Genomic DNA, 26691 nt, shown 5'->3' with positions numbered 1-26691 from the left:
TTCTTTTCTCTATTAAGCCAAGCGTGTTGACATTGTATTGAAGCAGGTTGCTTTCTGATCTATTTTCTCTCTCTCTTGAACCTCACTAGAAGCCAAGAGTGTTCGGTTTGAGGCCAAACTTCAGATCTGGTGTCGCCTAGACTTGATCTATTCTCCCTACAAACAACATCTGGTTTGGTGAAGTTTTCGAAGGAGTTCTGATCTTCTTCTTGGGGCAGCAACACTGTACAGTTTCCTTTTTTGGAATGCAACGACTTTGGACTTCAGATCTGGTGTTGCCTATCTATTCTATCTACAAACATCTAATTAGGTGACGTTTTCGAAGGAGTTCTGATATTCTTCTTGGGGTGGCAACACTGTACAGTTTCCTTTTTGGGCTACAACATCTTTGGACTTCAGGCCTTCTACATCAGCTTGCGACTTGGGCTTTTCTCTCTAGATTGAAGGATTCTCTCAAGCTCTTCTTAACTCAACACTCAGTTTCTGGTTTGGAGATTTCTAAGGACTATTTCGATCAACACAAGATACCTCCTTGTTCTTAGAAAAGACACTTGATGTGTTGGTAAATCACAGTTTTCTCTCAATCGGCTGACTCGATCAACCTATAACCCTAGATCTGGTGTCGTCCTAGGGTTTTCTTGCTTCCTATTTGTTTGATTCAAACTTCTGATTCATATTTAAAAGAACTAGAAGTTCAGGATTGTTATCAGTCTTGAACCCTAATGAATCTCAGGATCGAAGATAAGCAGAAAGAAAGAGGAGAGAAGAGAAAGAGGGAGAAGAAGCAGTAGAACACAAGGGTTGAAAGGAGGAGCAGAAGCTTCATGTTCTGTCGCTGCCACTTTAATTAATATTTATAGGTTATGCTCATTACATGGAAAGGACAGATCTGCCCTTAGTCTTTACATAACAAATAGAGTAAAACAAAGACTGAAATAAATAACAACTGAAACAACTAAATGACCAATAGCTAACCCTAGGCAGACTAGAATATCTTCTACCGCACGAACACAGTGGGACCGTAGTTGTGGGGCCCACTTCAGTGTTCTCTACACTCCCCCTCAAGTTGGGAATAAATGTTTATCATTCCCAACATGGATAGATCTGCCTGTAGCTTTTTCCGTGATACAGCTTTAGTGAGGATATTTGCCAGTTGCATATTGGAGGTGATGTATGGGAGACATACTTCTTGTGATGAGACCCTCTCTCATACAAAGTGTCGATCAACTTCAATATGTTTAGTCCTGTCATGCTGTACTGGGTTGTGTGCTATATTAATAGCCGCTTGATTATCACAATACAACATCAGGGGCTTCTCATACTCAACACCCAACTCCTAGAAGGTGTGTGGTTCTAGGAGAATGCATGTACTGACTGATAACACTAACGACATAACTGATGTCTGGTCGGGTAAGGCATAGATATAGGAGCTTTCCCACTAACCGTTGGAACATAACTTTGTCTTCAAGCAGCTCTCCACTCTCTGCATTAATCCTGTGGTTCTGTTCAATAGGTGTATCTGCAGGTTTGACACCTAGCTTTCCAGTTTCAGCCAAGAGATCTAACACATATTTCCTCTGAGAGACAAAGATCCCCTGCTTAGATCTAGCAACCTCAATACCCAAAAAATACCGTAGTGTACCCAGATCTTTCACCTCAAACTCTTGATGAAGAAGCTGTTTGAGGGACTCAATCTCATGGTTGTCGTTTCCTGTGACCACAATATCATCAACATAAACTGCAAGTAGTGTCAGTGACGACTCCACCCTCTTGATGAATAATGTATGATCTGACTGGGCCTGTACATAACCGAACTTCCCAAGGGCTAGTCTGAATCTGTCGAACCAAGCTCTAGGTGACTACTTCAAACCATACAAAGCCTTATTGAGCCAACAAACTTTCTTACTTGCCTCTGTATCATAGAATCCAGGAGGCAACTGCATGTAGACCTCTTCCTGCAAGTCCCCGTTCAGGAAAGCATTCTTAACATCCATATGGTACAAAGGCCAAGTGTAGCTTGCTGCAAGAGATAATAGAACCGGAATGGTGGTCATCTTGGCTACCGGTTTAAATGTCTCCAAGTAATCTATACCATAAGTTTGAGTGAACCCCTTTGCAACTGGCCGAGCTTTGTACCTCTCAATGGAACCATCCGCATTATGTTTCATAGTAAATACCCACCTGCATCCAACTGGTTTCTTTCCTTTGGGCAAGTCAACTAGCTCCCAGGTATTATTTTTCAACAAGGCATCCATTTCAACTTGCATTGCACCTCTCCACTCCGGGACTGATAGGGCTTCTTGCACTGTTCTCGGAATAGGGACATCAGCAACAGAGGTGAGATAGGACCTGTAGGAGGGAGATAGGCGATCATAGGACAAAAACTAGGAGATGCAGTGGGTTGTAGATGTGGTGCAATGTCGTTTTCCTTTACGGAGGGCAATGGGAAGGTCAAGGTCATCTGCAGAGGGTGAGGTAGCAACAATGGAAGGAGTTTCTGTGGGCCCTGGGGCTGTAATATCTGGACTTGGAGCCGCAGAAGAGATTGTAGCTGGCTGGGACTGCTGATGACCAGGATCAATCTACTTGCATCGCCTATGGTAGACTCTCAACTCCCGATCCCTTTGACCACCCTCGCTACTACAACCCTCATCATCAACTGGAATAGGTAAGGGAACAACCCCAAAGGTATTAACCCTGTCCTCACTGCACTCCTCCTCCCCCTGAAGAAAAAGACCCAAATCTCCCTGCTCACTACGCTCCCCCTGAGGAGAGACCCGAGAATAGTAGGGTGTCTCCTCAAAGAAAGTGACATCCATGGATACAAACTTCTTCCCTGAGACAGGATCATAACAACAATAACCCTTTTGAGTTTGTGCATAACCAAGAAAGATGCATTTGGAGGCCTTGGGTTGAAACTTGGAGTGATTGGGACCAAGAAGCTGAACAAAACAGGTACAACCAAATGTCTTGAGGGGAATAGTGAACAACTCCTCATTGGGGTATAGAAGGGAAAAAGGAGGTTTCATATCAAGAACCCGAGAAGGAATCCGATTAATAAAATATACCGCCGTAAGGATAGCATCACCCCAGAAGCGAATAGGAACATTGGAGGTAAACATAATACTTCTAGCCACCTCCAAGATGTGCCTATTCTTCCTCTCTGCAACCTCATTCTGTTGAGGTGTATGAGGACACGTGCTCTGGTGGATAACCCCATGATTAAGAAGGTACGATGCCAATGGCTTAGCAAAGTATTCCTTTGCATTATCAGATCTAAGTACTTTTATCCTGGCATCAAATTGTGTTAGGATCATTTGGTGGAAGTTTTGGGTCAGGACAGGCACCTCATCTCGTGATCGCATAAGATAAACCCATGAAAAACGGGTGTGGTCATCAACAAATAGCAAAAAATACTTGTACCCCCCCATAGAAGGAATGTGATATGGCCCCCAAACATCAGTATGCACAATATCAAAAGAACTATTACTCCTTTTATTACTCAATGAATAAGAGTTTCTACAATGTTTAGCAAACTCACAACTTTCACACTTCAACTGAGATAACTCAACAGACTCAAACAAAGTAGGAAACGAACTCTTTAAGGATCGAAAAGATAAATGACCCAATCGGTTATGCCACAACATAACCGGACTCACAACTTGAGAAACAAGTAACTTCTTATCCACTGACTCTTCCTGACGAGAACTCTCCCCGAGCAGATAGATCCCATTCGTCTCACAGCCAGTCCCAATCACCTTCTTCGTCTCCATGTCCTGAAAAACACATCGGTCAGGAAAGAAAGTTACTGAGCGGTTCAAATGTTTGGTAATGCTACTGACGGAAAGGAGGTTAGTATCTAGTTTAGGAACATGCAAGACAGAGGACAAGGATATAGTATCTGACAGTTTGATGTCACCTTTGCCAGAAATAGGGACAAGAGAGCCATCAGCTATAGATACTTTATCCCTACCAGAAGATAAGTGATAAGTAGTAAACAGAGAGGGCAAGCTGGTCATATGGTCAGATGCACCTGAATCTATTACCCAACACGGTTCAGTAGTACCTGGAGCGGAGGCATAGTAGGCTGAGGCTCGAGTGCCTGAGTGTGCAAAGGCCGATGTAGCTGGAGCTGATGATGACTGCGGTAACTAAGCTGAACTGCCAACTTCCTTCTCCAATTGTATTAGAGTTGCCTGAACTGCAGCTAAGGTCTCTAATGGTGTGCCTCTCGTGCCAGATGAGGATGCTGAATCAGTAGTCGTAGCCACATGAGCATTACTCCTTTTATTTCTCAACTTTGCCGGGACCAAATGTGGATGCAGCTTCCAACATGTTTCTTTTGTGTGTTTAGGTTTCTTGCAATGCTCACACACCACATCCCTTTTATCTTCCTTCTTTCTGTCCCTCTCTGAATCACCCTCTGTTTTGGGTTTGACAGCTACCAAGGCAGGTGTAAGCGGCTGAGGTTGCATCATGACTTTCCTCCTGGTCTCTTCACTGTGCACTAAGGAGTATGCCTGAGAGAGGGTCACACTATCTCTGGTCAAGATCTGCTGCCTCACAATATCATATTCTGAATTCAGTCCTGCCAGGAACTCAAACACTCTGTTTGTCTCGATGTGCTTTCTATGTATCTGAGCATCTTTGGGACTCTCCCACTCAAGATCCTCTAAGTGATCAATCTCATGCCACAGGGACTTCAAGGTAGAGAAGTAGACCGACACCGGTTTCTCTCCTTGTTTAAGGGAATTCACCTCACATTTCAACTCATATGCTCTGGCAACATTAAGGGGTTGGGAGTAAGTCTCTTTCATCACATTCCATATCTCCTTGGTTGTCTTTGCTCATAAGTAATTTCGGTTGATATGGGGCTGCATAGAATTACAGAGCCATGTCATAACCAAGTAGTTTTCTTGGACCCACTTGTTATACATAGGGTCTCCCTTGGAAGGTTCTGCCACATCTCCCAAGAGATACCCTACTTTGCCCCTTCCCCCATTATCCATCATGGTTGATTGGGCCCATTCCAAATAGTTTGATCCATCAAACTTTACGGTTGTAATCTGAAAAGTTGTCTCAGAACGACCACCATAACTGCTTTTCCCAAAACTGCCTTCTGCCTGATTCTTAAGCTCCATTTCGGTCAAGAAACAGAATTCTCAAAATTATGGTTACTACAGTCAAAACCAGCACTAGGATTCCCAACCACAGTCACAAAACCAGTATAGAACCAATCTGTACTCCCGGTAGATGTGCATGAAACATGTATAAGACTGATCTGAAATCAATAACCACACACAATAGCAACTGTCCGAACTGTTTTCACCCCTTTAGAAGTGTTCAAAACCCCAAAAGAAAACTGAAAAACAGTTTGAAGAGCAATCTAATATGCTGAAGCCAATTTGAGGTTATAATCAGTCCTAAGAGCCGTACGGATAAGGTTTGTATTAGGGTTAATTTGAAACCCTAAAACTGATCAATGTTGAGAAGAACTATTAGGTGTTCCCAACATTTAAGCTATTTCATGCTATGGTATGGGCTCGGTTTCAATCACAAATGCGTATTCTCTGTTTGGATTCAGGGGGAGAATACACAGATGGAGATTTTTTATCCTATGTGAAGAATCATGGAATGCAGTGCAACGAAACGAAATTATCCAGATACTCCTCTGCAAAATGGTGTGGCCAAGCGCAATAATGGACATATCCTTAGTGTTGTGAGGACATTATTGTAGGAGTCCCATACTCCACCTTCTTTTTGGGTAGAGGCAGCCAGTACAACTATGCTTTTTATCAACTATATTCCTTCCTCTGTTCTTGGTAATACGTTTCCCTTTTAGAAGTTGTTTGGTCGTTCTCTAGATTTATCTATGCTTCATGTTTTTGGATGTGTGTGCTTTGTTCATCTTCCCTCTCGTGAACGTTCTAAATTGTCTGCACAATTTGTCATGTGTGCCTTTGTGGGTTACAGTCTGACCACAAAGGATTTCTTTGTTATGATCCCTTTATTCGTTGCATTCGTATATCACGTAATGTTGTTTTCTTTGAGCACAATTCCTTTTTTGCTAGAATTGCTAGACTGTTTGCACCGTATGTTTTTGTTTTTCCAAACTTTGATTCATAGGATGCTCCACCTCTTTCTGCTGAGAAGGACCTTCTCGTCTTCTCTCGCAAGCGGTTACGTTCTCCAGCCCCTATGCCTGTGACTCTCCTTCCTCTTGGTTCAGATCATCATCTTACCACTGCTCCTGTAAGTAATACCATAGCTCTTTGTCTGTTGTCTTGTCCTCTACAGATATTCCTCGCTCCTACTAGGAAGCTAATAGTAGCCCTCATTGAAAGGAAGCCATGGATGTAGAGGTTCATGCTTTACATGAGAATGACACTTGGGACCTTGTGCCTGTTCCTCCAAATGCATCCATTGTTGGGAGTCGTTGGGTTTACAACATTAAGCCGAAATTTGATGGATCTCTTGATTGATACAAGGCACGTTTAGTTGCCCAGGGATATAGTCAAGAGTATGGTATGGACTGTGAAGAAACCATCTTTGGATACCATCAATGCTTTTAATGGTACTATGCCACAATTTGTTTGAGTATCTGGGGAATCTCCACAACCATTTCCCAAGTAAAGAAGAGTTTCTACTTGTCAATCTACCTACTACTAATTTGTCTTCCCTCCTATGCATACATACCAGCCTCTAGTTTATCAAGTGTTCTCTTGGCATCACCTGAATCCCACAAGAAATCCCTCATTGTTTTCTTTGGTCTTCTAGCAATAAGTGCAGGTACTCTAAAACATGGCGTATTATATAGGTAAATTTTTTAGGGTTCATTTTACTAACATGATTCCTCCCCCCAAAGTGTTGTAATTCTTATTCTAGGCTTCTAATCTATTGGAGACCTTTTCAACATCAGGATTCCAAAACCTGGCTAGTTTGGTATTACCACCCAAGGGAAGTGCTAAATATTTGATTGGCCATTCAAAGACCAAACATCCCAATGCCTTCGCATTATGTCCATACCCTATCATCCTCCATATTGATTCATACTATACAATTTTTACTGAAATTTCCATTCAGGTTTGGAAATCTGAGTCCTTCTGGAAAGGAGGGGTGATGAGGGATGAAGGAGGAGTAATATTGAGCTTGTTTTGAGCGCTGCTTGGGGTAGGGGACTCAACAACAGCTGAATTGAAGGCAGTGGTTTTCAGAGTACAAAAAGCTGTAGAGATAGGGGTAAGGAAGTTGATAATTGAAGGAGACTCAAAAGTAATCATAAGCTGGCTGAAATAAAATGAAAAGATTCCATGGTGCTTCTGAAATAGAATCAAAAGGTTTAGGAGACTCTCAAGGGATGTGCAGTTGGTATTTCAGTGGACCTGGGCTAACAGTCTAGCAGATCACTTAGCAAAGCAATGGGTAAACAGAAAGAAGTGTTTTTGGGCTCATTTGTAAAGTTAATAAAAGATATTTTTTTCTGTTTTTATTTTTAAGTTTCACTTGGGGGGGGGGGAGGTAGCTGAGCGTACCTAAAAGTTGTAATTTTCCTCTCCTAATTAATCATTTATTTTTCTATCGCTGATAAAAAAATAAGTATTACAGGGCATATTGGGCATCAATTAGGCATGGTGCTTATAGGCATTCAGACATTTCTCCTCTCCAGCCATCCTAATTCCTTGTTATATTTGAAGCTGTGCTACTAGGCAGTCCCGAACTCAAGTGTTTTTGGCCATTTTTTCTTCATTTCCCTCTAGTCCATTGATGGGAAGTTTGCATTTTCCCATTTGTATGTATTATATGATTGTAAAGTGTTATGCTCAGTTTTTTTGAGAAAATTAATATTTCTTCATTTATGTGCAATGTTTCTTGCAGTGCTAATAGAGGGACACATCGCCCTATAATGAATCTTCATGAGAGAAGCTTGAGCGTTCTAGCTTGCCAATATGTAGATGAGGTTATAATCGGTGCACCTTGGGAGGTGTTAAAAGACATGGTGAGTTTTTCTGCCACATAAAATTCTTAGAGTGTATGTGCTTAATCATTCTTTTATTTGTCGAAAAAGATATTGATATTACTTCCTTACTTTCAATTCTTTTTGGATAAACAAAATATGAACATTTGTTTACCATACAAAAGTCCACTTATGTATCTTCATGACACATGCAAAATTGAGCTATGCTAATGTGGTAGCTATAGTTCTAGGAATTGTTAAAATATAGGAAAAGAATAATTGCACATTTAAAGCTGAAAAACATAGCAAAGAATAATGTATTATCAAATAAGAGAAAATTAAGAGACTTAAATGGGAACCTTTCTCTTCATTATGTATGTCATTTACTTGCCATCTTGACTTCCTTTTTTTTTGTTGTTATATGTTTTGATTAGATTGAGAACCCTCTTTTGTAGTGATGTCTTTTTTTCTCTCTTTTGAATTACAAGGACTTAGAAAGTGAATCATTTCAAATAGTAATTGAATTATCCAATCATTGAATCCCCATTTTGTTCTTTTAGGAAAAGATTTTAAAAATTTGATGATTTTAACAAAATATCACAAAGTTTTGAAGAGCCAGCCTTGTCTTGGAGATAAGAGCTGAAAACTTCATGGGGCAACCAATGCAAGTTGAGCAATCGGGAGATTTTCAGATCGTATTGGCTGTCTGAACCAGGGGTGACTATCCTAAGCTGTTATGAAAGAAATGCTGATCTGTTTTGGTTCCCGAGGCTCAGGAGGCTACTTCTTGACAGGGAACTTGAAGTGTATGGCACTTTGGTGAAAGTTGGAAAGTGTGAAGGTCTCAACCCAATCAAGGGATGAGTTATGGTGGAAGGAATGCTCTAATGGAAAGTTCTCTGTTAAATCTTGCTATCAGCACTTTGCAGGAGTTAATGGATCTCTAAGCAAATTGAAGGGGTGTGGGGTAACCCAATTCCTCCCAGGGTGGAAGCTTTCTCTTGGCTGGTTGGACTGTGTCTTGACAGTGGATATCTTGAAGAGCAGACTATTCAGTATGACCAGCATGTATTACCTGTGTAAAGAAGAAGAGGAGTCAGTCAGCCATCTCTTCATTTCTCGTGGGTGTTTTTGGAAACTCCTTTTTTTTAAGAATAAGCTAAAAAAGTTCATTAAAATAAAAAGAGAATACAGAAGGGAGGTGATAAGGTATCACCTGAGAGAAGAGAAGACTAATTGAAACACAGCTTTAATGACATCAACAACAAACTGCAAAAAAACCCTATCAAAAGAAACAATAAAAAAATGCTTTTGGAAACTTTATTTTTTTAAGAATAAGCTAAAAAATTTCATTAAAATAAAAAGAGAATACAAACGAAGGTGATAAGATACCCGAGAGAAAAGAAGACTAACTAAAACACAACTTTCATGACAAGTAGGGGTGTCAATGGTATCTGAAAATCCGATTTCGAATTCGAGATTCGATGTAATTGAATCGAATTTGGATGATTCGAATAGTAAAAATGGTCGAATTTGAATATTCATTTCCTACCGATTAATTAATCGAATTGAATTTGAATGTAAGTTGATTTGATTTGATAAATATTCGAATTTGATTATATTATACATATAAATATAATATTATATAATATATTTTTATCATATCCCCTTGTAATGCTTTCTGACATTTAATTACATATCTCTTACAAAATACAAAAACACTTGATTATCATCTGAGTGACAAGACCACTCAGTTCTACTTTTCCATTTACCAATAGCGGTGAGTGGGTAATCCCTCACTACTGTTCATCTCATCTTCCCCATCTCTGCTACTCCATCTCATATGCCCTAGTTCTCCCCCATTCCCCTCCGTCTCTCTATGGTATGAAGGTGTTCACATGAGAGATGCGGACTTTAGTAGCTAGAGGCGTTGTTGCAGAAAAATCAGCTGAAGGTTTGGGGTTTTCAAGTTCTCTATCGCATCTTCCCAATGTTCTTCTCTTTGTTTTTCTATTGATGAATGGCCCCTCTTTCTATCTCTTGCTCTCCCTTTATTCTCCCTCTGTTCTTTCTCTCTCTTGCTTTCACTATGTTCTCTTTATTCATGTTATTGGTAGTAAAGGGATTTGTTATTGTGACTAGAGACATAGTTGCTTGCTTTAGATTTTCTAGGTGTTTTGCTTTCTTTTTTTTTCATTTATTGTTCTTTGTTTTGCTTTAGTTTTTTTAGGTGTTTTGTTTTCTTTCTTTTTTCGTTTGTTGTTCTTCGTTTGGTAACTTTTCACATCCGCCGAATATTTAATCGAACTCGAATCATCACTTTTGTAGAGAGACTGGGCCGAATGGGCTCTAGCCCATTAGTGTCTTTCTTATTAGTTCTTTCATGTTATGTTTTCTTATTGGGCCTTTAGTTATTTTTATGTTTTTCTAAGTTTAGTGCTGATGTGGACGCCTACTTAAGGGCTTCCTTGTAATTTATGTAACTTAAAGTATGTTTTATAAAAGATAAGAGTAGGGGAAAGAAGAGATATTTGAATTCCTCCTTTCTTTCTCTTTTCTTCTCCAATCTTCCTCCTTCTTGCTGTCTCCTTTGATTTCTTTTACTTTATTCTGAAATATTCTATTGATTTTATTAGTTTTGAATCACATCTTGGTATCGGAGCAGGTTTCTCTGCCCTTTCCTTTTTTTTTCCCCATACATTTTTTTTTTCTAATCAAAAGGTGTATGGAGAGATAAATTGTTGATTATTCAGAGATCTTGTTTGCCTAGTTGGTAGAGGGTTTGGAGAGTCAGAATCTGGTCGAAGATTGCCAAGAAAGTGGGACTGCAATTTTTTTCCCAAAACCCTAGCCGATTAGAGAATTTCCAGTTACGGGTTGAAGAGGTTGTTTGGGTGTGGCGCTCAAGGCTTGGAGGGTTCCTTTTTATCTCCACAAGTGGGCAGCTGTAGTTGGAAGTCGTTTGATAGCTTTGGTTTGAGCGACTACCTCTTCTCTCTTTCTCCCTGGAGGCCGGGTATAGTGAAACCCGAGTTTTGGGGCTTTTGAGTGCTTGGCTGACCTTAGTTAGGTCTATAAAGGTTAAAAACATTGTTTTTTTATTTTTATTTGATTGATGGGGCAATCTGGAAGTGAGGTGAAGCAAATCCTAGTGTTGGGGTTGGTCCCGTAGATTCCTTTTTTTACAGGAGTGACTACACTTAAACTTGATGGAACAAATTACCTTGCGTGGGCACAATCCATTAAGATCCATGTCTGTAGTAGAGGTAAACTAGGGTTTCTAACGGGTAGTAAGGCGATGCCGGGTGAGTCGGACCCTACATATGAGAAATGGATGCAGGATAACTACACAGTTATTGGGTGGTTGGTAAATTCTATGCAGACCCATATAAGTCAACACTATCTGTGGATGACTTCAGCCAAGGAGATTTGGGATAGTGTGACAGAGACATATTCTCATAAATTAAATGTTGCAAGGGCCTACAAATTAAAGAGTGATGTGAAGAATTGAAGACAGGGGGAGAAGAGTGTGGCTGTCTATTATTCGATGTTGAAGTCACTATGGGAGGAGTTGGATGTTATGGAAACATTTGCATGGGAAAACACCAAAGATGCTGAAATTTTCAAGAAATTTGTGGAAAGAAACATGGTGTTTGAGTTCCTTACAGGACTCAATCCTGAATTTGATATTACAAGGTAGAATATCTTGGCCAATGTTGATGTGTCACTTGCACAGGCATACTCTATGGGGAGTAGTGAAGAGTGCATGCGACAAGTATAGCTATAGACCCCACCTCCTCCAGAACATTTTGCACATGCTGGAATAAAACTGAAGGGGCTGAATGAGAAAGAGGAATTGATATGTGAATACTGCAAGAAGCCGAAACATACTAAGGATTCTTGTTGGAAGCTTCATCCAGATCTTCTTCCTGAGAGGTTTCGGAACAACATCTCTAAGAAGGGTGGTCAGTCTGGAAAACCCAAAATGCAAATGTTGCCACAATGTCTGAATGTGAAGAAAAATCTGTTGTGGAACAATTGGCAACAATGAAGGCAGAATTTGAGAGAGATGGGAAATTGTTAAATCACTTGGGGTCTTCTGTTGCATCTTCCTCCTCAGGCACCCCCTCTACATCCTCTTTTGCTCATTCAAGTATTCGTGCTTTTGCAAATCATGCTACAGTCTCAGGTAATCGTAGAATTCCTTGGATTATAAATTCTGGTGCATCAGACTATATGACTAGCCTACCCAACCTCTTTTGCTCATACCAGCTCCTCTTGGGTAGAGAGAAGATTTCTCTTGCCAATGGGTCTCTTGCTCCCATATCTGGCAAGGGGAATATTAAAGCCTCTGATTCACTTGTTTTATCCTCTGTCCTTCATGTTCCCAAACTAAGCACTAACCTATTATCTATTAGTAGTTTAAGCAAATCATTGAACTACATCATAACTTTATTTCCTACTTATTGTGTTTTTCAGGACCTGAAGTCTCAGAGGACGATTGGGAGTGGCCATGAGGCAAATGGGATATACTTGCTGGATGTCTCTGATCAAAGTCCTGGATTACCTAGTCGAGTTGCTTTGGAGTTTGTTTTATCAGAGTCAGTTAATAGAGTCATGATATGTCATTTTAGATTTGGTCACTTGACTTTTTCAGCTTTGAGTCATTTGTTTCTAGAAATGTTTAAGGGAATATCCCTATTGAGTTTTTGTTGTGAGTCATGTGAACTTGCTAAACATTGTAGACAATCTTTTTTAGTGAGTAATAAAAGATTTGTTTCTCCTTTCCATATTGTACACTCTGATGTGTGGGGGCCATATCATTTACCTGCTATGGGGAACTACAAATATTTCATTCTTTTCATTGATGATTTCTCTCATTACACATGGATTTACCTTCTGAAATCCCGGGATGAAGTACCAAATATGTACAAAAGTTTTATTAACTTATTCTTACCCAGTTTAACACTTGGATCAAAATATTCGGATCTGATAATGCAAAGGAATATTTTGAGAAGAGCCTCTCCTCCTACTTTGATACCTTTGGAGTTATTCATCAGAGTTCCTGTTCCTACACTCAACAAAATGGAGTGGCAGAAAGGAAAAACAGACATGTGGTTGAGGTTGCGATGAACCTTCTGTTTGCTTCCCATTTTCTTGTTAAATTTTGGGGTGATGCTATTCTTACAGCTATATATTTGATAAACCAAATGCCTTCTTGGGTTCTGGGGTTTAAAACTCCCTTTAGCTTGCTTTTTCCAAATGAAAATTTGTTTTCTCTTCCTCTCCGGGCGTTTGGGTGCACTTGCTATGTCCATGTTCACAGTCATCAAAGACATAAATTTGAGCCTAAAGCACACAGGTGTGTCTTTTTGGGATATGCCTTCACACAGAAGTGGTATTGTTGTTTTGATCCAGTTCGTGGCACTCACTTTGTTTCTAGAGATGTCACATTTGCAGAGTCAGTCCCTTTCTTTGGAAATTCTCTTGAGGAGGAGCATTCAGACGAGTTGTTTGCATTGTCACCATCTATTCCTCTTCCAATTCCCATTGAATCTTCCATAGAGTCTACTCTAGTTGAGTCATCTATCCCTGCTCCCCCACCTCCTACTCATCCCCCTTCTTTTCTTTTCCATCCTATTATCTAGAGGTGGTACCAGAGACAAAGACTCAAAGACATGCAAGTTGTTTCCACGCCTTAAGATGTGCCTCTTGCTCCTCCCATCACTACTGACATAACAGGTCAGCCGTCTTCTACCACTTTGAATACCTTCCTTGACCTTGATCTCCCTATTGCGCTTCGCAAAGGTAAACAGAAATGCACAAGTCATTGTATTTCCAAACACCTATTCTACAACCTCTTTTCCCCTTCCTATTATTCCTTCCTTGCCTCTGTTTCCACACATGTAACTCCCCGATCTGTCCCAGATGCCTTCTCCAAACCAAAATGGAGAGGTGCTATGATGACCGAACTAGTTGCTTTGCATAAGAACAATACCTGGGAAATTGTGTATTTGCCTGAGGGAAAGGAACCGGTTGGCTGTAAGTGGGTGTTCACAATTAATTATCATTCTGATGGTACTGTTGAGAGATATAAGTGTTAGACAGTGTATGCCCTTAGCTCCAATCAACATGTACATTATGACATTTATTGTAAATGAATAAAGTATATATTTGATTCATGTTATTATGGTGTGTTTTTGTGCAATACCCTTAAATTGAACACATATGAAACTCGTGTTAGTTTAGAATCTTCACAGCCGTTGGATAAATCTGGGGAGATTTATCTTTCCAAGGCTGACATTGATGTACCACCAAGTTGGTTGGGGTGGCTTGTCTCAGCTGCCAGGGTGAGACCTGAGGTACATGTAGTGTGGGTTTTCTTGAAACCTTGAATCGGACCAGAATTCCAATATTGCCCTGGACCTTGGAAATGGATGGGCAAAACTGGAATGTTACACCTAACCCCTAGACTCGATTATGATACTTCACTAGGTGTCGGATTGGGCTATCTTTGATATGCCAATCAGTGAGATCCTTAGAGGAGCTCAAAACCTGGGTATGTTGGGACGGTTCGAGAATTCATTTGAGTGGGTGATCATAGTGATAGGATCAGCCCCTTTGTCGGACAAAGTGAATGATCGGGGATGCACTCTCTCTGATGGAAACCAAAACTACCGGCAGTTGATTTCAACCGTTGAAATTTGTTTTTTGCAAAATATATTTATATGGATATATATATATATATATATATATATATATATTATGGTTTCAAATTGTTTGCAAAAGGTTTTAATTTTCGGGATCCATGTGTGTAGAGAGTGCAACGCTGCACCTTGTAGCCGAGGGAGAGGTCCTTTCTTGTCGGGCTGTGTTTGATCATTGTGGGCTGAGAGGATAAGTGTAAGACCATTGAGGATTATACCTGATGGGCTATTTTTGCATCTGCCCACAGTCCATGGGCCTTCATAAGATGGCTGGACCCAAGGCCGATTTAGTGTAAATGTTGAGCCCATTATGAGCCCATAGTGATGGACTCAGGGGTTCACTGTATTCAGCAGTGAATTCGGCTAGGCCTTGTAACAAAGGCTAGGTTGAGCCTATGTGGCTGATGTGTAGATCAATAATAGGGTCCCACGCCATACAAAGAGAGCCAAGCTAGCCAATATTAAAGTGGAAGTAAGCATGAAAGCTTAATGGGCCTAAAATCCCATTTCGAACTGGGTTAATTAGATTAATTAAATAGGTGTGGTTCTAGGATTTGGATCAGCAAATAAGATAAGGGATTATCCTTATCACTTAAAGAGTCAAAGGAACTCCTAATTTGATTAGGAAGGCTAATCTTTATCTACAAATAAGATAAGGGATTATCCTTATAACTTAAAGAGTCCAGATCCAAATAAAGATTTGGATCAAGAAACTCCTAATGAGATTAAGAAGTTGTCTCTTTGCTATAAATAAGAGAGTTGGGCGAACCTTGGAGATACACTCACTTAATACAGAGAGAAGACAACTCAGTTAGACTGATCTTGCCTTCTGCTTTTTTCATCCCTGCTCTTGCCACCCTACCCTGTTCGATCTCCAGTTCTTAAATTGGATCAAGATTTGATCTTGATATTGTCTCTTGCCAAAAGAAACAATTCAGAAGCTGTGCTCATTGTTCCATTCGATTCTTGCTAAAGAATCACCAGTTCTTGGTGAAGAACTACCCGTTGATCCCGCCTCATCCTAAGCTATGTCATCTTCAATGGAGGGAGGATTTAGTGCACTCTTTAGGCGTGAACACCTACGTTGGGAGGAGCATTCTTGTGTGGATTCCGTATCAGGTATATCCCTCCCTTATTTTGGTTTTAGATTTGGTCCAATTTGGTTCCATGATCGAACCTTGAAAATGCAGTTTTCTAAATTGTGAATAGGATTCCTGGATGGGAGTAAAGAAATTTTTGAAATTTCGCTCAACCTTCTTGTAGGGTTCGGCCATCCATATGATGGATCTTCCATCCCTTTCAATAAGGCCCGTTTCGTTGCTAAAGGATATACTCAGATACATGGTATTGGCTACTTAGAAACTTTTGCCCCAATAGCCAAAATAACTTCAGTTCGGGTTTTGCTATCTTTAGCTACTGCTTTTGATTGGCCTCTTCATCAGTTTGATGTAAAGAATGCCTTTTTGAACGGGGACCTAAATGAAGAAGTCTATATGTCTTTACCTCCAGGTGTGTATGGAAAGGAGATGCAAGGAAAGGTCTGTAAACTAAAGAAGTATCTTTATGGCCTTAAGCAGTCTCTTAGAGCCTGGTTTTACAGATTTCGGGCTGCTCTTGTTGCTTTTGGATACACACAAACTCAGTCGGATCATACTTTGTTTGTTAAGATGAGAGATTCCTTAGTGACCCTCCTAATTGTCTATGTTGATGATACATTGGTTACAGGAAATGATACTCAGGAAGTTGTTCATCTCAAGAGTTTTGTTAACACTGAGTTTGAAATTAAAGACTTGGGAGAACTCATATGTTTCTTGGGAATTGAAGTTGCCAGATCTAAGGATGGTATTTTCATTTCTCAACGGAAGTATGTTCTTGATCTCCTTGCAGAGACTGGGAAATTGGGAGCTCGACCTACTTCTACGCCTATTGGTTTAAATCATAAGTTGTCAGCGATTGAAGGTGAATTGTTGCCTGATAAGGGGTGTTCGAGAGACTAGTTGGGGAGTTACTTTACCTTTGCATGACTCGGCCAGATATCTCCTATGCAGTTAGTGTAATCAACCGGTTTATGCATTCTTCCATAGATACACATTTAGCAACTGCTGAGAGAGTTCTATGCTATCTAAAAGGGACTCCAGGGAAAGGTATCTTATTTGCTAAGCATGGACACATGAAGCTGGAAGCATACATTGATGCTGATTGGGCCGGATGCATTGATGATAGGAGGTCTACTTCAGGTTACTATGCTATGGTGGCAGGGAACATTGTATCGTGGAGTGAGAACCAGTCTGTAGTGGCAAGATCTTTAACTGAAGTGGAATACAAGGCAACGGCACATGGAGTTTCTGAACTTCTATGGTTGAGATCACTTTTAGATGAATTGGGTATAGACTGTGAGAAGCCAATGATGTTATATTGTGACAACCAAGCTGTTAACAACATTGCACACAATCCTATTCAACATGACAGAACTAAATACATTGAGGTTGACATGCATTTTATACAAGAGAGAGTTGCCTCAGGAGAAATTTGTCTACCATTTGTTGCTTCTGAAGAACAGTTGGCTGATGTTTTGACAAGAGGTGTTCCTAAAGGAAAGCTGGTTCATTATATAAGCAAGTTGGGCATGATGGATATCTATGCTCAGCTTGAGGGGGAGTGTAGAGAGAGTGGACCGAATGGGCCCCTAGACCATTAGTGTCTTTCTTATTAGTTCTTTCATGTTATGTTTTCTTATTGGGCCTTTTCTTTATGGGCCTTTAGTTCTTTTTATGTTTTACTAAGTTTAGTGCTGATGTGGATGCCTACTTAAGGGCCTCCTTGTAATTTATGTAACTTAAGTATGTTTTATAAAAGATAAGAGTAGGGGAAAGAGGAGATATTCGAACTCCTCCTTTCTTCTCCAATCTTCTTCCTTCTTCTTTCTGTCTCCTTCTTCTCTGATTTCTTTTACTTTATTCTGAAATATTATTCTACTGATTTTATTAGTTTTGAATCACATCTACTTTTACAATTGAATTCAAATTTGAATTTAGTCTGATTCAATTTGAATTCATTACATTTACAGGCCTACATGACAGCAACAACAAACTGCAAAAAAACTTGTTGAAAAGAAACAAAAAGAAGCTAACTCCTCTAGAACCATCTCCACAGACAACTTCACAAATGATCACCTGCAACACGAACTAAAACGAATCCAACCTGATGGAAGTAGGACCCTGATCATCCCATTCAAAACACCTCTTCTTCTTCTCAAACACTTCAAAAGCTTTCCTGACGAATTCCTCACCACCCAGAAGAACAGGCCCAGGCTTTTGCCAATCCTTCCGTATTTTTTAAACGCTTCCTTTCCAGATTTCTTCACCTTCTCTTCAGGCTTTTATCAAGGTCTTTTGCACCTTAGCAGTAGAATCAACTTCACCCTCTATTGCTTCTTTATTCTGCCTAGTCCCCAATTGCATACCCAGATTAGGTGCAGCCAGAGAATCCTCGTCATCCATTGCTTCATTTACGATGTAGTAGTCTTACTACACCTCCTCTTATACACCCTCTTGTAGTTCTTTGTAGGGCCATCCCCTACCAATCCAAGTTTCAACCTAGAAAAAACTTTGGTAACATGAACTGTAAGTGAATATTTTTACTCCGTTAGCTCCGTGAGTTTTTTTTTGGGATTCATTGATTCAGCCACAGTTAACTCTTTCTTATCTACCTCCTACTCAAATCCACCCCTACCCTCCTGATCACTACCTCAAATAACCGGTGATCAGCTTCAGTGCCCTCGGACTGAGTTTCCACTGCTTTAATCACCAACACCACGATCTCCACCTACTTTGGCAGCAACGACCTCCCTCAAATCCTTCTCCCTCTCCTTCAAACCATTCTCTTCTTCTTTATGGATCTCACTGGAAACATTAAACAAAATTTCTTTCATAATAGGAATAAAGTCCAAAGACGGCGTACTTCTGTTTTCTTTTAATGTCACGGATTCAAGTTCCTCCGCAGATTTGCCCCTATCTCGCACGCAACAGACATGAGCATCATCACCGTTGCCAAAGCTTTGGACATCATCACCATTGCTTCCCAGCTGGTTTCAATAGCAGTCTTTCTTGTATATTTTTTTCAGAGGGTCCCTCCCGCTCCCTTTAATACATGTATCCATCTTTAAAAAAACAAAGTTTTGGAGATATTCTAAAGTTTTAAATATTAATCAGATGGTACATCAATGAGGTTTGAACTATTGCTGATATATTGCCAATGCATCAGAGATATTGTGCAAAAAAAAAAAAGATTCTTAGAGCATTTTGTATTGCCCTCTAGTGAAATGGAGTAATTTCGGGGAAATTTTGCTACATACCACTGATATTGCATAGACTACATTCTGTCTTAATTCTGATAATGCTGATTCCTTATTATTAGTATCAATTGCTTTGAATTTTTATTATCAAGTATTGTTTTGAATCACAACAAAGGCGGCATTTCATTGTTGCATACGTGTATTGTTTTATCTCATTTGGGACTATAATGGCTGCAGATTACAACCTTTAACATCTCATTGGTTGTGCATGGAACAGTTGCAGAGAATAATGATTATCAAAAGGTAAATAAGATATGAGTTGCCTTCTTTGTTCTTTTTCTTTTTTCTATGCCTTTGATGTTGATATAAAATTTAACTACTAATGTGAAATACCAAGTTTCTTTTGATAATGACTGGTTGTCATTGATTGTATTGCAGGGAAAATGCAACCCATATGATGTTCCCATCAGCATGGGTATCTTTCGATTATTAGAAAGCCCTTTGGATATCACAACTACTACAATAATAAGAAGGATAGTATCAAATCATGAGGCATATCAGGTTTCCTCATCAGGCTTTTTCTATGTTTTCATTATTTTTCTATGTTTTCATTCTATGGTAATTAATTCTGAAATTTCTAATTTTTTTATAGAATTGGAGGGTTAGCGATATTTAGATTACTTTCAAATTCCACAGGGCGCCTTAACAACTATGCTGCTAACCTTTGCACCAGTGACAGAAGGCCTTAGAGATTTCCTTAAATTTAATCTCTATCTCATGCACTTGTATAATTTAGGAGGAAACATAGTTTGCAGTCCTAAAGTCAGATCAAGGTTAACCAAAGTGACTCCCATGACTTTCATAAAGTCAGATTTCCAATTGGTCCATGCAGGTAAAGTTGTAGCACAGGGATCCCTCTTGAGAGAGGAAACAAATGGACTCAATTATTCAAGGGAGATCATCCAATGATCTGAAACTTCATGGAGATGATTTGAATCCATCCATGACAAGTAGAAAGTCGCAAAAGTCTTTAATATAGCGAAATGCTGGTCATGTGGAAGATTCACGTTCCATCATTCACGTAAACATAGAAATCACATTTATGGCATTTTAATGGGCCTAAGAATGGTTCGGTTCAGTCTATGATGAACCAAACTTGCTAATGGGCTTGCAATCCCCTAACTTTCAATCAGTTTTGAGCCCAAGACAAGTGAGGAGATTTAATTAACATTGCAGCACCTTAAACCCATATATATTTCTGACTTTAGGCACAACAATTGTGACCCAGCTGCAAAAAAGGAGTGGATAGTGTGGGGAGAGTGGTTTGATGAGATGTTTGGGGTTTCTAAAAGGAAGCTTCTAGTCTAGGGTTTTAATAGAACTCAATAAAAGTTAACAGAAGGGCGGATGAAATTTTGTTAGAGGTTGGAGATAGACAAAATCAATAAAGTTGTTTGGCTTCTATTAAGTAGAACAACTTCAATCAATAGCAAACATGTAGAAGGGAAGAAAATTAGACAAGAAGAAAAGAATGCAGTAGCAGAAAAGAAATGCAAAAGAGATGACTAGATATGTTTTGGATGCAGTATTTACACTAGATTTCGAAGTATTTGATGCAATATCACATCAAAGTAGTGGAAGAGAGTTAAGGTTTAGGTAAAAAACAGAAAGACAAGCTCCTGGAGCATAAAAATCCAGTTTCATAGTCCATTCTGCTTCAAATAGAAAAAAGATTATATTCTGGGCCAACAACTGATTAACCCTACTTTGATGTCAATGTTCATAAGAAAGCATCAGTATCTGTGTAATAATGTTGTCCATCTTGACAAGAAAGAACCTATTTCAGCAGTATCTATTGTGGGGAGATGGGGAATACTGTTGTATTTGATTGCAATGTTTGGGCTTGCTCCTTCTAGTCTCCTATATGCATTCTATCTTTCTCCTCTTGTTGAAGTTTACTGCCACTTAATAATAAACTAGTAAATGTATACGTGCAATGCACGGGGAATTTTCAAATAACCATGATTACTTTAGTACCCTTATGAAAACCCATGGAACAATGATAAATAATCAAAGCTTGGTGTACATCATGGTTTGACCACTTGACCCATTTGGCTTAAAAGAAAAAATGATTTCTTTCTTGAGTGGATTTACATTTTATATTTCATTTCCATAATTAATTACTGCTAAAATAATTCTTGTTTATCACACTTATCTTTGGCACATTTTCAGGTCAGTTTTAAATATATAAGTTTTGTATTGTTAAAATTATTAGATATATAGTTAAAATTATTAGACGGAAACACAATGCTCCTAGTGAGTAGGTAAAAAATGATGTTTTGGAAAGTAAGACACCCCTATGCACATGTATACATGAAATTTATGGATGCACCCTTTTTGGAAAGATCGAAGCCTATAATTGCTTTTTGTACCTCATATACATATTTGTACTGTATTCTTTTGGTTTTGAGTGCAGAAACGTAATGAGAAGAAGGCAGAAAGTGAGAGGAGTTATTATGAAGATAAGACGTATGTGGCTGGTGACTGATTTTAAAATCCATGGATAGATTGTACTAATTTTTTGGGCCTACAAGTTCTTTCGTCATTTCTCGATGAAGGTGGCCGTAATGACATCATTGTGCGACCAAATTAAGAGGATATCTTCACCTGTATTGGGTTATACCTTTACAAGCTGACATGCGAGAATGTTTTAAGGAGGAAATATATTATTTCTATTCTCCCTTCACCCTTTCCGTCCCTAGCATGTGCTCCCGGCCATTTTCGATTAACTGTAGGGTTAATACACAATATCTTCACCTGTATTATTACATAATACACATTACAGCTTACAAGGATTCAGGATGGGAATAGAGCAGGGTGCACGTGTGAACCGATGACCTTACCACGGAGAGGCTGCAGTTCCACTGGGTTTGATCCCGCGTCTCCATATTTTCTCCATTTTTTTTATATGTATCTTTAGGAAGATTTTGGGACGTTGGAACATTTTTTAGATTGGCATCCTAGAATTAATCTTATAAGCTCTAGTTTTATTGTCATGTGAATCAAAGGGGCATCATGGTGGTTTTCTTTTGCTAAACAAATGGTTTGACTATGATACCATAAAGATATGATATAGGAAAAGCTTACATCCAATCAACTGGTATTATAAAAGAAGTGACCAATAGAGTAGTATTAGTCAAAGATCACTGGGTGTTTTCCAGCCTTTTCTGGTGGTACCATGCCTTTCCGGTATCATAGATTTCTCCAAACAAAAAACACTATTATCACAGCAAAAACAATTCAATTTTTTGCTAATGTCTGTCTTGATTTAAAAAAGTTTACACAGTGAATTCATTGGAAATTTTGAGAGCGAGACTAGTAACACTTTGGCTGGAACCTTGTACGTCTTAAGTATAAATCAATCTTCATTTAGGAAAATAATAAGTTGCAATTTGTCATTTACCAATTTTCATTAAATAAAACAAATTCAGTTTGTAACTTGTAATAGAGGGTACATGTGCAGAGATTTCATTTCAAAGTTCAAATTAAAGGACTTTTTTACACCTTCGGAACTCGGAATGTGTTTGGGATTTTAGAAATTTAACTGAGATTCAATAAAATTATAATACGAAAAAAAGGGTTTAATGAAAATATGGTTACAATTAGCTGGTAATCACAAAATAAATTGAACAAGTCACCATAAAGTAAATTACTTAGTTCTCCCTTATGCTTTAACCCCCGTATATATATCCTTTTGCCATTCAAAGTTCAAATAAATGTGCAAAGGCAACACTTTAAAACTTCTAACTTAAAATCTTGTCATAACACCAGCTTTTTTAAAATCTCACTTTTGCCCACAAGTTCATAACAATTGGGAAGAAAATTTACTGAAATACCTCAAAAAGCTGATTCAAATCTATGGGGTCGAGTAAAGAAAGAAGACCAAAGTTTAGGTTGACTTAAACCCATGGTTTTTGAACCATTGTTGACCCGAATGGTTGGATTGTTTGGCCTAGGAACTGTTTAGGTAATCAGTTCTGTTTTACCCCAAATCTGGCCCCTGGCTAAAAATTGTTGAATAAGTCAATGACCTGTTGACCCAGATGGTCGAATCCTTGACCCATTCAGCAATTTTTGGTCTATTTTTTTGTCAAAATAGGTTGTCCATTCGAACCAGATGGTTGAACCATTTACTCAGAAACTGATGGCTAGAACAATTCTGTAATTGATGTAACCGTTTTCTGGTCGCATACCAATTTTTTTTACTAAGTACCTCCTCATTTGACCTAGTGGTGAAGTGCCTGGTGGTGAGCTACTTGGGGACGAACTCCCTGGTGGTGAGCTACCTGGTGGCGAGCTACCTGGTGACGAGCTCCCTAGTGGTGAGCTACCTGGTGGCGAGCTGCTTGGTGGAACTGTCTGGTGGCAAGTTACCTAGTGGCGAGCTGCCTAGTGGCGAGCTACCTAGTGGCGAGTTGCTTAGTGGAGAGCTGCTTGGTGACGAGCTCCCTACTCCTAGGCGGTCTGTAACTCAGAGAATGGTGGATCTCCCTGGTGCAGCACAACCTGACTACCCTCTGCATGAGGTGATCTTCTTTTCTTTGTAGGCAGTGGGAGTTAAGGGACCTACGAGAACTCCATCTTTTCCTCCTCTTTGTAGGTGTCGGGAGTTGGGGGACCTAAGAGAATTGAATCAGAGGACCCGGGGGTATTTTCCCGGCGGGGACTCTCCGACGCTTAAGTTAGCACTCTGATTGTAGAGAGCTTGAATATGATATTGGAGAAATGAGAGAGCTAGAGAGCAAGGATTACCTCCATTTTTTCCATTCCCCCCCTCCCCTTTGGGGGGTGAGGTCTTTATATATTAGAGTCCTCGCGCGTTAGGTGGGTGAAAAGGCTTCAAACGGTAAGACTCGTCACATCCCGTCAGAACTGGGGTGCGGTGGTGAACTCCTCGAGGTTGTCAGGCTGGCGCTTGTGCCAGGCGGCCAGGTTGTCAGGTTGGTGCCTGTGTCAGTCGGCGGGTTGGTGTCTGGACCAGGTTGTCAAGCAAGAGATCTTCCTGCGATATGCCAAACTACTCTTCTATACCGAGCTACCCTACAAGTGGCGAGTTGCCCGGGGGAGCTATGCCGAGCTGCTTGTGGCGAGCTCCTTGGTGAGCTACCAAGCTCGTGGGGTATGCATGCCGAGTTTATCGGTGGGCGTCTTATGGGCGGTTAGGTTGGCCAGGTCGGATCATGTGCCAGGCTGATCCAGGCCACGCCAGGCAGTGCGTAGGCCGCATGTAGGCTGCACGCCAGGCAGCACACAGGTCGCCAGTAGGCCGCGTGCAGTTCGCGCCAGGCCGCGCCAGACCAGGCAGGCCGGTGCCCGGGTGGGACACCAACTTGGTAAGTTGTTGCTTGGGTGTTGCCTAGTTATCATGAGGTGCCATGTGTCACAATTTCACTGGAGGGCCAAATCTTCCCTCATCAGTAACGGAATGAGTCATTTTCTAAAACCACGCTTAAACCTTCCCTATTTGTAGAAACACCATTTCAGCTCATAGCTACAGACAACAGTGAAGCATAATGCTGCTACTTATATACTATATAGTGTAGTCTCTCTTTCTTCTGTTTTCTTTGTTTATTCTCATGGAATAGGGACTTTCGTAGGCTCTACTTATTGCAGCTTCAACCATTATCGAGTCTAACTTTAATTCTACTCCCACTTTGGAATTTGTGGAAAAGAAAGAACTTTAGAAATGGGAAGCATTTGCAGATGATATCTTTTCATTGTTTCAATTTGTTTTGCTTTCTCCATCTCTTCATCTACAGATCTCTATGTTTTGTTGAAGCGTAAAACTATTATGATTGGACCAAAATCTTTGGTCCGGACGACTAAAACATTCATCTTCTTAAAACTTGCATTGCTTGGTTTCTGGTGACAGGAATGAGATTATTAAGAATAGTTCGATTATGATACTAGAAATGCCTGAAATCTTGAAAAATGATATCCAATCGACAAATATCACAAAAGTGGTAATTAATTAGCCGGTGGTCATCAAAATTCACAGTGGGTTTTGATTGGTCAAAGTTCTTGTGACATCATAGATATTGCTTTAAAAATTTCAGTTTTGAATCACATTTTGCCTTGTCTATTGGCTATGCAGTAAGATTATTTGTTTCTTCTTTTTACCCCCAAATTCCTGGTGGAGGGGTGGCCAATGTTAGGGGTGCAAAATGGATTAGCCCATGATCATCCCTGGCTAGCTGGCTCCGAACAATGGCCCTCAGTTCCTTGGTTGTCCCTTCTTGCCTAGAGGTAGGGCTGCCAATGAGTTGGGTTTTCGTTTGACATAGGGTATACCAGTCTCAAGCGGATATTAATTGGCAAGAAATCATAGACGAGGAACAGTTCAAATTTCCAATATTGGGATTGACTCAATTTGACCTGATCATACTGACATCGATAAGTTCTTTTTTAATAACAACTTAAAACTTCATTTTCAATATTATAAAATTAATAAAAATGACATTAAAAATGTAAATTATTTCTATGTTAATAAATCAAGTGTTTAAACAATGTTTTTGAACCATCGTTAACCCTAGCGATCAGACCATTTGGCCCAGGAACTGTCTAGGCAACTGGTTTTGTTTTACCCCAAATCATTGAATTAGTCAATGACCTATTGACATGAGTGTTAGCACCCAATTTTTGCTCGGTCCCTTCACCCTACATCTTTGTACCCCCCTCTTAGACTCCAAAAAACTTAGAAACACAACCAGACCAACTTGAGACTTCCCAAAACCTGAAATACCTTATTTTGACATAATCCACAAGACAAATAACAACCTTGAGGTCAACATTAACATCTGATCAGACACCATCCCTAGACTTGGAAAACTATAACTTAATTATACATCAATTTTCATGGCTAAACTCCAAATATCCACCATTCATCATTCAAATTCCAACTTCTCAAAATCAAATTCAACACACCCATCACCTCAGGACCACTAGGAAGTAATCAACTAGTGAACCCCACCACAAATCTACGATGATCAACCGCAAAAATATCGAGATCCCATTCTGATGGCTTTGAATGGTTACTAAGATCAACCATATATTTCTCATATCAGAACCACCCACTTGACTCCTCACCCTAATCCATTCCAACCTACCAAATTGTAGCTCCTGTTTGACCCCTCATCAAGCCTAGATTATATTTCAATAAATATCATTAATTAGAGCTTACCATCTATCATCCCAACTTCATATGACCAATAAAACCTTACCATTGTATTCGAAGACCCAAAAAACCCTAGCATGTCAAATTTCATGACCAAACACCTCCGTTTGACCATTGAAAAAGTAAGATTCAATTTCGAGCCATCTCGTTAATTGGAAAACCATAAGCTATGACCATAATCTAAATTAAATCAATCAATCTATACCTCTGATGAAATATCCATCACTTCCATTAGAATCACGATGATCAAAGTGTCAACCCACCAAATTTCACCCCAAAATTCCCCTGTTTGACCCTTCATCAAACAAAGATTCCATTTCAGCAAAACTTGTTAACCCAAACTTGTCAGCCATAGATCTCAATCATCCCGACCCTATTTGTCTTATCAGACCTCGCCACTGTGTTTAGATACTCAAAAAAACCCCAACACGCCAAATTTCACATCCTACTTCACCCATTTGACCGTTAAACTAGAAAGATGTCATTTTGACGCACCATATTA

The 26691-nt window shown here is 39.7% G+C and overlaps 1 protein-coding gene across 1 annotated transcript in view; it reads left to right on the top strand.

Moving 5' to 3' along the window:
* Nucleotides 1–22017, top strand: part of PECT1 (phosphorylethanolamine cytidylyltransferase 1) — a 66231-nt gene extending 44214 nt beyond the window's left edge. The window contains exons 6-9 of the mRNA XM_088945063.1: nucleotides 7876–7996; nucleotides 19193–19258; nucleotides 19394–19516; nucleotides 21432–22017. Coding sequence (XP_088801189.1) covers nucleotides 7876–7996; nucleotides 19193–19258; nucleotides 19394–19516; nucleotides 21432–21503 — 382 coding nt within the window. The 3' untranslated portion in view covers nucleotides 21504–22017. The remainder of the gene's footprint in view (nucleotides 1–7875; nucleotides 7997–19192; nucleotides 19259–19393; nucleotides 19517–21431) is intronic.
* Nucleotides 22018–26691: the final 4674 nt, after the last annotated feature.

The sequence above is a fragment of the Nelumbo lutea genome, chromosome 5, assembly GCF_056320005.1.
Source record: "Nelumbo lutea isolate HS-2025 chromosome 5, American lotus-T2T, whole genome shotgun sequence".
NCBI classification, from domain to species: domain Eukaryota; kingdom Viridiplantae; phylum Streptophyta; class Magnoliopsida; order Proteales; family Nelumbonaceae; genus Nelumbo; species Nelumbo lutea.
Note: the sequence above shows the minus strand (reverse complement) of the source record. Positions and strands in the feature narration are given on the sequence as shown.